The sequence below is a fragment of the Numenius arquata genome, chromosome 2, assembly GCF_964106895.1.
Source record: "Numenius arquata chromosome 2, bNumArq3.hap1.1, whole genome shotgun sequence".
Taxonomy (NCBI): domain Eukaryota; kingdom Metazoa; phylum Chordata; class Aves; order Charadriiformes; family Scolopacidae; genus Numenius; species Numenius arquata.
The window spans coordinates 55,282,584-55,292,852 of NC_133577.1; the positions used below are offsets into that span (position 1 = coordinate 55,282,584).

Sequence of the window (10,269 nt, forward strand, 5' to 3'; positions counted from 1 at the left end):
CAGGTGCAAAAATACATTTTAAACAAACATGCAGCTGTTTGTTTAAGTACCCGTACGTGTGTTTGCGTTGTCAGGGAAAAAGGTATCCTTGTGAGAAGCTCCTGAATGGCTCTTTTTTTTTCAAAGTATAACTAAATTTGGCAATAGCAGCTAAACAAATTCCCCAGTATGCATGCACTCTTGGATATCACAAATATACTGGGATCTGGGGTATGGTGTGGAGACCGTAGCAACATACCTAGCAACCATAACAAACAAAAATGGTTCAGCTCTTCATTAAAGCCTGTAACAGGATTAATAAGTGTTTTGGCACGTGTGCTTGTGCTTTTGCTTCAGCAAGGATTTGAACTGCAATACAAATTTGTGAGGTGGGAGGAGACATGACAGTACTGATGGATGTGCCATGCGCCAGGCACAGGCTTCTCAGGGATGCTACCTAGTTAGGTGATATAATTCAGATTTTAACCTGCAGTTGAAAATAACCTGATGTTCTCTTGTGTGTTAAAGAGATAATTATCTTTCATTTGCAGGGACAGAAGGTGAAGAGAAGCCATGGGATGCTCAGGACTTTGGATGCTCTTCAGGGAAAGGCCCATCAGGAATGCATTTTGGAAGGAGGAAGAGGAGGAGGAAACAGGACATGAAGCCTCCTCTTGCCCCTGCCCTGGGGCTGGGGCTTGTCTCACCTCATGGGGTGAAGAGGACAGGGAACACTTTCCCATGCAGACCTTGGAAATTCAAAGGCACCATATTTCTTTCCTTGAACCTAATGGGTGCTGCATAGCTTCCCTCCAAGGCCACCTCTGCATGAGGTTTTCAGCCTCTTCATCCTCACCCCCAGCCATCTGGGGTGAGAGGATGTGGCTTTGGGGTTTGGGCAGAGCAGCCAGCCTCTCCCGGGCACACAGAGCACATCTGGAGTCAGCCGCCTTCAGCCCACCGAAGGGGAGCAGAGGCAAACCAGCTATTTTTTGAGCTCCAAAATATTATTATCCCAAAGAGAAGTTGTATTTACCAGGGCCAGAAGAGCCTCTCTCTGCACATTCCAGGCTTGAGAAGTCTGCGAGATGCCGGAGCGGCTGCTCTGGGATGGGAAAAAAATCTCCTTTAGTCAGCTCAAATGCTGGCCAGAGGTTTGCAGCCCAGTCCAGACACTGGAGAGCCGACCTTAGATGTTTCTGTGGCTGAAAGGGAGATCTGCAGCCAGCTAATGCTGGGAGAGATGGCTGAGCTTCCCGCTCTGGTCCTGGCCCTTGAGGAGGGCGAGAAGCAGCTGGGAGGACAGGCAAGGCTTGGCAAGCTCCAGCAGCATGCCAGACTGTCCTGGAGAGGGGAAACCAGTTCACCCTAGCCTCGGAAATTAAGAAATCAGTTCGGGGTTGTGCTGTGAGGAAAAGCCTCCAGTGCAAAGCTTCGAATGCCTGTTTCCAGCCTCATTAGCCGGTTAAAGCATCAGATGGAAACTATTCTGCCCTGTCAGGAACTTATCCTCTTACAGGCTCCTGGGTTTTGGCTCCCAGAGCCCGTCAAGGCGGGGGTGTAAAGTGCTGTCAGTGCAGGGATGATAAAACATATCACCCGTCAGATGTACCACAGCTAGGAACAGGTGATGGAGACAGCAGAGGTAAGGCACCAGGAGCTGCTCCTGGCACATCCCCAGCTTCCTTTTCTGCATCTCGTGGAGGAGCACATCCCCACATACAGGGAGCTCCTTATCATCCCTAAAACGCTGTAACAGCCCGTTGCAGAAGCATGTCCAACCAGGCTGAGCAAGCACAGCAGGGCAGACCATGTCTCCAGCAAACCACAGGCTCTGGGCTGTCAGCTTGGTAGCCTTCTTTCTCCTGCCCCCACAGCACTGCTCTCTTACCTAAGGTGCTAATTTAAAACACACACTAGGGTGGGTTCACAAGGACAACTGCTCCTTTTGTTGGATGAAACACGGCTTGGCCAGGGTCCGAGTAGCTCCGAGGAAAACCTCGTCACCTGCTGCTTAGAGCATCCCAGGATGCAGGCACACAGCAGGGTGGTCCGGCAGCCTGACAGTGTGTCCTGCCCATTCCCTGTCCTTCCTCTGGTGATGCCCGGCATCATCCTCTGGTCGCAGCCTGGGCTGCGCACTGAGCTGGGACCCCCGGGCTCCCAGGGGGGGAAGGTAAAGGTGGGTTTCCCCAGGCATACCCCCACAGACCAAGTTTTCTCCATGTGTTTTTCTTCTCCCCATATCCTGGGACCCTTTGGGTTGCCTTTGGCGGAGTCCCATACGTCTACCTCTCCCTCTGATCTTACACTTTGAAGGAAATTTGCCCCTGGCAGGCTTCATCCATCCCCATGCACGCTGAGGAAATAAAACTGGGAATGTTCCCTGCCATCCATGTTGCAACTCATTTCTCTTGCAGCACAACCTCCTGTTGGGCCTTCCCAGGCCAGGTCCAAAAAGCCGCCTCCTTGCCCATGCTGAGGCTGGCTGCATGGTGACAGCTTCCTATGCCACCCTGGGATTATTGGGGTGTCCTCAACAGGACAGGGAAGTCCTGCCTTGGGAGAGGAGAGGACGTCTCAGCCCCCTTTGAGGGAGGCAGCACTGAGCTGCCACACCAGCTGGTCCTTTCTCCTTTTTCTCCTTTTTTTTTTTTTAAGCACTCGGGTGGAGGAGTGAGCCTATTGGGTTTTCATTTCCCTCCTCCAGCAACCCTGGGATGCATTTCCCTGCCCAGCTCCACCGTCCAGCTGGAGTGCCCGCCAACCCAAACATCCTCCATCCGCCGTGCCTGGGCTCCAGCAGCCCCACGCCGACAGCGGCAAGGAGCAGGCACTGAATGTCCCTCCTTGTTTTGCAGGAAGACGTCCTGCCCCCCTCTCGAGCTTCCACAGAAAAGCCATATCCCTCCCCCAAAAAAATCTGGAGCTTGATCCCCCAAAGAGTGCAGCACAGATGAGTCTCATGAAGTCTCTTTCCCTGGGGCCAGGAGTGGGAAGGATGTTAGGGGGTACAGCTCAGCACACGCTGTGCGCCCACAGGGGACTCTGCCTTTTTGGGCGGGGGCAGCAGCAGGCTCCTTGAGGCCTCTGGAGGATGCTCAGGGGGGGAAGGATACTTGGGGATGAACCGCCCTGCCACCAGCCAGTCCCTTCCAAGCAACGTAAGGCAGAAAAATAAAACTGATGGGAGGCAGGTTCGTGCCCCACAGACCCTGGGACACCCTCCTGCCAAGACCCCCAAAGACACTGGGACACCTCACCCTTCCGGGTGAGCGTCGCCCTCCAGCTGCACACGCGTCAGGTACTTTGCACCTGCTCAGAGGCTATATCATCGTTTAATTGTACTAAAACCAGCATAATGGAGAAACATGCATAATGTCAGGGTTTTGTGGTTAACATGCACAAGCGCCGCACCGAGGAACAGGTACCAACGGCGAAGGGTGCAAGACCGGGGAGGTGTCTCCCTCCCCCCCAGCACGTGTCACAGCCGAACCCCAGCTGTTCCCGGAGCTGCTGCCACACAGTGGGGTGGAGGCTGCAGCTGACTGAAGCATGAAATATTCACACCTCGAGCACCCTCGATGCCAGCACCAAGCGCAGCTGAAGCCCTCCCTGAGGTCACGGAGGGGGGATGCACTCACGCAACCCAGTTCAGGAGGTCGAAGGAGCTGCTGCCCAAGGGCTGAAGCATGGGACGGCCCCAGCCCACTGCCAGCGCCCACTGGCAGGGCACTGGGACTCCACCCAGCAGACATGTCCCACTTGCCAAGGAGGGCACTGAGGGCCAGCCAGGGCTTGTAGGGATAGATGTTCGGGGATTTTTCTGCTCCCAAGTCAACCCTGGGGGAATAAGATGCTGGACCAGCCCCCTCCTCATGGGCTGCCATGGGTTTTCTCGGCATCCCCAGGGGAGCAGAGGCACACTTGTGCAGGGCTGGGATCAGTGCAAGCAAGCCTGGGCCAGCGGGGAGGAGAGCTGTAGCCACTATGAGCCTCCCTCCTCCTGCACGCACCAGCTTAACTTCTTTCTTAAAGAAAAAAACAAATTAAAAAGGAAATACGGGCTGTGGCTTCTAGCCCCTGTTTTCTGCGCTGTGTAGGCACTGAGGCTGCGGGACATTATCCTTCTGGAGCCTCGGGTGAGGATGCTCTTGCTCCCGTGCCCCAGAGAGCGGGTAACCCCTGCACCTGGTTTCTTTTGCACCTCATTTGCATTTTCCCCACATAGGTGGGTGTAAAAGCCACCTGGCAGAATAACCTTAAGGCAGAGGGGAGGATGATTGGCTGCAGAGGGGCTTCGGCATGGGATGTCACCTGGAGCTCCCATTACACGCCTGCCTCCAGGGCTAGTGCTTTCGGGTGGAGGATGCTGAGCAGGGACCATCACCGTCAGGGAAGCTGCCCTGACTGCCACCTCCCCTAAAACTCATAGGCGGAGACAAAGACAGTGATTTTGGACACGTGCTTGGCCTGGAAGACGCGATCCAGGTACTCGGACATGTCCACGTCCACGTGGATGGTCTGGGGACCCTTCAGGCTCTGCACCAGGATGAGCTCTCCTGTCTGACGGTCCGAGCGCTGCATCACGAAGTGACCGCGGTTGTTGCCCCCCACGATGCCGAAGCGCAGGCTGTCGGGCCCTGGCCGGCCGGGCGCTGCTGCTGTGGCCATGCGGAAGAGCGGGGTGGGGGTCAGCAGGTTGGATGGCAGGGGAAGGTAGTGGAAGGAGATGGTTTTGGGCGCTTGGTGGCATGACCGGCTCTCCATTGGGCAGGGGTTACGTTCACACTGGCTGCAAAGGCAAAAGCCGTGGGGGAGGATTTCAGGGAACCGCAGGGATGCGGAATCCATGTCCCCCCCCCCTCGCTGGTATTGGATCCATGTGGATGCTATGCATGTATTTTTGGGATCCAGCACCCAAAAAACAAGGTAGGGCCAGCTTTAGCACTCTGACGTACTTACAAGGGTGATGTTTTGACGTAGGTGACGTTGCCGGTAGGCTGGGGGCACTGGGGGCTGACGCACTGGAAGCCCCCACCCGTGTTGATGCAGGTGGTCCCCCTCGTGCAGTTATCCTGGGACAGGGCGCACTCATCGATGTCTGCAAAACAGGGCCGGGCAGCGGGTCGAGCTGACCGGAGATCTCAAACCAGCTCCATTGAGGGGTTCCTTTTGGCTGAAAACACTTAAATCGCCTAATAGCCTGTTCTGTGTCTGCTCTCCTCCCCCAATCTCTGCCTTGGGCCAGCAAGCAATGGCAGCTCCCTCACAGCAGGATGGCAGCTTATTTTCCAAACTTTCTGCTAAACTGTTTGAAAACACGATCTCTTTTTATTTACTAAACACCTGTGTAACCACTGAGATACCTGACAATAAATCAGGAGCTTTGAATGCACGTATTTGCTGGGAGCATTAGCAAGATGCTATGAAACACGCAGAAATCAGGGAGAAAAGGAGAAAGCGTGCATTTTCTCACCCTGAACTGCAATAATCAACACTTTATAGCACCCCCCGCCCTGTTTTTCAGGAGGAGACTTTCATATGAGCAGTTCTGGCCGCTCACCATTCCTACCTGCTGTCACTTTGCTTTGCTCTTAACCCACGCTCCAGCTCCCCTGCTTTTGGAAGAGCTGCCGGCCTCCGAGCTGACCCCTCGCTGTCTAATTCTTGCTTTCTAATGCTATTTGTGTTTCTTCTCAGGGATGCCCCATTCACAGGGGATAGCTGCATTGTGGCAGTGGAGCTCCCATGCTCTTTTTTGGGGAGATGTAGCCTTAAAGCATCGCACAGATTTGCCAGCGCTTGAACCTCAATTGTTTTCCTCCCCTCCACACCCAGCTTGGGAACCATCTCTCTATGCAAACCCCCTGAGATTTTTGCATGCAGAAATGCTTGCAAAGAAGGAGAAAAAAGGGGAAAAAATAAAAAAAAAGCAATCGTGCAAGTTGGGGATAAGGGGTAAACCCATGGGTTTTCAGCCCCCGGCTTACCTTCGCAGCTCTTGCCATCACCCAGGAGGAGGTACCCACTAGGGCAGGTGCAGCGGTAGGAGCCAGGGAGGTTGACGCAGGCGTGGGTGCAGAGTCGGGGACCTCCCTCACGCTTGTACACCTCGCACTCATTGAGGTCTGTGGAGAGACGAGGGGAGCAGGTGCATGGCCGAGATCCCCCAGCCCACCCCACCGCGTCATCCCCCCGCAGCGTGGCTCACCCTGGCAGAGGCCGTTGGCGGCCGTGCCGCTCATGTGGAAGCCAGGCTCGCAGCTGCAGTGCTGGGTCTGGTCGATCTGGGCGCAGCGGGGCTGGCGGCTGAACGCCGGATCGTCCGTCACACTCCAGGTGGGGGGAGCTGGGGGACACACACACACACACACACACACACACCACGGGATGGGCTTTGAAATGATGGGATGGGGTGCTGCAATATGCCTGGAGAGTGGCAGGGGTCACCCACCCGTCTGCGCCTGGTACTGGCAGGCAGCCCCGGTCCACTGCTGGGGGCAGAGGCACTTGTACTGGTTCAGCCCCTCCAGGCACGTCCCGCCGTTCTGGCAGGGACTGCTCGAGCACTCGCTGATTTCTGAAAAAAAAAAAAAAAAAAAGCAAAAAAAAAGCAGCCCCATTTCATTTTATCTTATTTTGGGAAGTAAGTCACAGGAACACCACACACACCGGGCCGCTTTGGTACCCCACGGCACATCATAACCATTTATTTTGCTGAACTCAGACACCGGCTGCTTCCGATGCCGCGGTTGTACCCCGATGCAAAGGTTGGCTGTGACTCAGGGAGCCATCATAGCACCGATGCCTTCTCCCCTCATCTGTGCTGCTGAACTCCAGGTAGGCTCCAGCTGTAATTTCCAGCTTTCCTTGAGGATGAGAAACCCCAAAGTACCAGCTTTGGGGTGCTGTGGGATCTGTAGCACCCATAGGATGTTGGCTGGCTGGGACTCAGGGACAGCTGTGATACCTTCCTGTTTGGTGAACCCCAGTAATCCCCCATGTTTAAACGAACCCAAATTACATCCCACTCCAGCAAACGATGCCCACGGGCAGACACAGGCACAAAGCAGTTTCACAGCCGTGGCCGTGGCAGCCCAGAGCACACTACCTGTGCAGCGGGGCTCCTGCCCAGTCCAGCTGCCGTTGGCCTGGCACATCCGTGTGCTGGAGCCCAGGAGCTGGAAACCCGGGTCGCAGGTGAAGTGAACCTCGTGCTCCACCAAATACTTGGTGCCAAACTTCTTCCCATCTGCGGGGGCTTGCAGGGCAGGGCAGGAGACTGCAAGAGAACCGTTGGGGAGGGGGTCAGTGTTCAAGCGGGTGCTTTGGGGGACCACCTCCTTATCTTTCCCATCCCCAACTCTACCTGGGCCATGGTTCACCCAGTTCCTCAAACAGCTCCTCTTTAACTATTATTTTCCTCTACTATTGGCCTGCTGAGGTCAGTCAGTAACACCCAGCCCCACAGTGAAAGTCCAGCAGGGATGCTGAGCATCACTGGCAAGGGGTTTGGTGGCATTCTTGCCGTACCTCTCATGCTCCCAGCACAGGAATGTGGGTCTTTTGCTGGAGACATGGTTTTCCAGCACACTCGCCTCCAGTGGTTCGCCAGGAGCTCTCTGCCTTGCAGCTATGGGCTTTTGAGCTTCACCACGTCTCACCAGGCTGGAAAGTGCTCGAATTCACAAGCACGAATTGCCAACACAGGAACAGGTATCTCCATCTGTAGGGATGCCCAAATCTCCACCTATGACAGCCCTGAGCATCTTGACCTGTCCACCCTAGCATCCTCTAAGGCCACAAAAGCAAATGCTGGGACCCAGGGAGGACTCACCAGCTGGCGGCTCAGGGGCAGCTTTGGCCAGGGAGGCGTGCAGGGTGCTCAGCCGGCTCTTCATCACGCGGAGGCCTTCAGTGAAGCGCGTCTCCTGCCCCTTCAGCAGCTGCTGCATCTGCCGGATTGCAGCCAGGAGCTGCTGCCTGCTGAGGCAGCTCTGTGGGGATGGGGACATCTCTCCAGCCCCGTGCGGCCATGCCAGCCAGGACCCAACCTGCTGCACACAGCCTGCCCCCGCCACAGAGACATGCTTGTGCAGGAGCTTTGTGACATCAAAGGTCCCCTGGGATATCTGATTTTATTTTTTTTTCTCCCATTTACCCAGATGCAGGAGTTTTTTTAGCCTATGCAAGAAGTCCTTAGCTCAGCCATGCTCTCCTACGTCTAAATGGGTAACACAGTGCTACAAGCAGGGCTGTAATCACTTTGTTAGCCCTGGGAGAGATGCCATAACTCATGTTTCATCCTGCTGGAGCTAGAGCCCTGTCCCACTTCCACATTACAAAATAAGAGGAAAACAGCTGTCTTGTGAGTTCTGCTGGGGCCAGGAACACTGGTGGGACTCCTGCCTGCAAAGCAATCGCTACCATGGGACTGACTCATGCAGGAGACGGGCATCGTTATTATAGGTTTCCTGTGGAATTGACTTAAAACCGAAGAAAAAGAGCGAGGGCTGAGCAAAGCCAAGCCAATTTTAGAGCTCAGAGGTTTACAGAGTGCATGGAGGAGAGCACACAAGGTCTGGTCTGGGTGGCACGAGACTGGGGACAAAGGAGCTCCAGGAAAGGAGCAGAGCTGCTGAGCTCCAGCCCACCTGGGCGAAGGGATTTCTTTCCCCCTCTGCGCTGTGCAGGGGTGAAGTTATTCTGTTTCCAAATAGCTACCGAGGGTTTACAAAGAAGAAATAAAAGCCAGCCCAAGCGGCGTGTTGTCCTCTGCTTCCCTTTGTGCAGTTTTGGGGGGGTCATGGGCTGCTGGTGGGGATGAGCCAGTCTGTGCCTGCAGCTCTGGGGTGCCTCACGCCGAGAGGGAGGGAGGCAAAAGCAAATAGATGCCTGGCATGTAGCTCGCTTTAATAAACAGCTCTTTGTTAGGGCTGGTTATAACTTCAAGAGCCAGTGGGATCTCCCCGTGGGATGCTGAACCGTAGTAAACCCCTGCTCCTCCATAAAATAGGGAGGATTCTTTGCCCCCGGCGTGCTCGGTGGTGACTTCAGGTGCAGGGTAAGGAGGAAAAACAGAGCCCAAAAGAAATCGGGCCCGGTTTAAGCCCTGTTCGATCTAACCACCCCCCCACCCCGGCTTTGCCCACCTGTTTGCCGGGGCCAGGGCAGGCAGACACACAGCGCACGGGCAAGGGGAGGGGAGGGAAGAGGAGAGGAGACCTTCCCCCCCCTCCCAAGAAAGCCTTTCCGAACCCCCTTCCCCCCGGGTTCCCCCCGGCTCACCTGGGGCGCCGGCGCCGCCGGGAGCAGCAGCAGCAGCAGCAGCGGCGGCAGCAGCAGCAGCAGCGGGAGGCGGCCCCGCTCCCCCGGCATGGTCCGGCGGCCGCCGCGGCTCTCGTCCGCCGAGGAAGGGCTCTCCCGGGCGCCGGCAGCCGCCTCTCCCCGCCCCGGCTGCGGGCGAGCTCTCCCTCCCCACGCCGCCCACGCCCCACGCGCGGCCGCGCTCCCCCGTGGACCTTCCCCGCCCCGGGGAGACGGGTCCCCCCGCCCCGGCGCCGGCCGGGGTTTTTTTGTTTTTTTTTTTCCAGGGGCGATGCTGCGAGCGAGCATCCCGGCCGCCCCCGCCGCTTCCCCCTGGGACACGCTACCCGAGTAGCGCTCGGTGCCGCTTGGGGCATCCCCCGGCGTGCCCTCCAGGCCACGCGTGGGACCGCCCCGCGCAGCCCCCCGCAAAGCAAACGCCCCGGCGCAAGGCTCTCCTGCAGCATTTCGGCGCGGGTTTTTTTTTTGCAGAAAAGCTGTTTCTGCCGCTGTCAGGAGGAGGGAGCACCGTGGAGGAGCCCACCCTCAGCCCACCGCTCCGGCCGGGCCGGGACCACCTTCCCCAGCCCAGCACCTCCTTCCCAGCCCCGCACCCCTTTCTCACTCCCTGTACTCCCTCCCCACCACTGCATCCCCTCCCCAGCCCCTGCACCCCTCCACAGCCCCGCACCCCCTCCCCAGCCCGGCACCCCTTCCTCACCCTCTCCCCAGTCCCTGCACCCCATCTCCAGCCCCTGCACCCCCTCCCCGGCCCGGCAGCCCCGTCCCCAGGCTCTGCACCCCCTCCCCAGTCCGGCACCCCCGCAGGGGAGGTGAGAGGCAGCCGGGTGGTGCGCGGGGTCCCGGCTCCATCTGCTGGGCACGGTGGGGCAGCCGGTTGCTGTGCAGCAGCAGCCGCTGGTATGGAAAGAGCAGAAATCCCCCCAAAATGGAAAAGGGGCCACTGTTAAGGGCCAGGCC

General features: G+C 57.1%; 1 protein-coding gene across 1 annotated transcript; it reads right to left on the bottom strand.

The window, feature by feature from the left end:
• Positions 1-3,285: 3,285 nt before the first annotated feature.
• On the bottom strand, positions 3,286-9,440 carry FBLN7 (fibulin 7). Its single transcript, XM_074168922.1, has 8 exons — positions 9,271-9,440; positions 7,820-7,979; positions 7,094-7,264; positions 6,437-6,562; positions 6,194-6,331; positions 5,973-6,110; positions 4,945-5,083; positions 3,286-4,774 (listed from the first exon to the last, which is right to left on the bottom strand). The coding sequence occupies exons 1-8, from the start codon at positions 9,358-9,360 to the stop codon at positions 4,402-4,404; spliced, it is 1,335 nt and encodes a 444-aa protein (XP_074025023.1). The 5' UTR covers positions 9,361-9,440; the 3' UTR covers positions 3,286-4,401.
• Between the last annotated feature and the right edge of the window lie 829 nt (positions 9,441-10,269).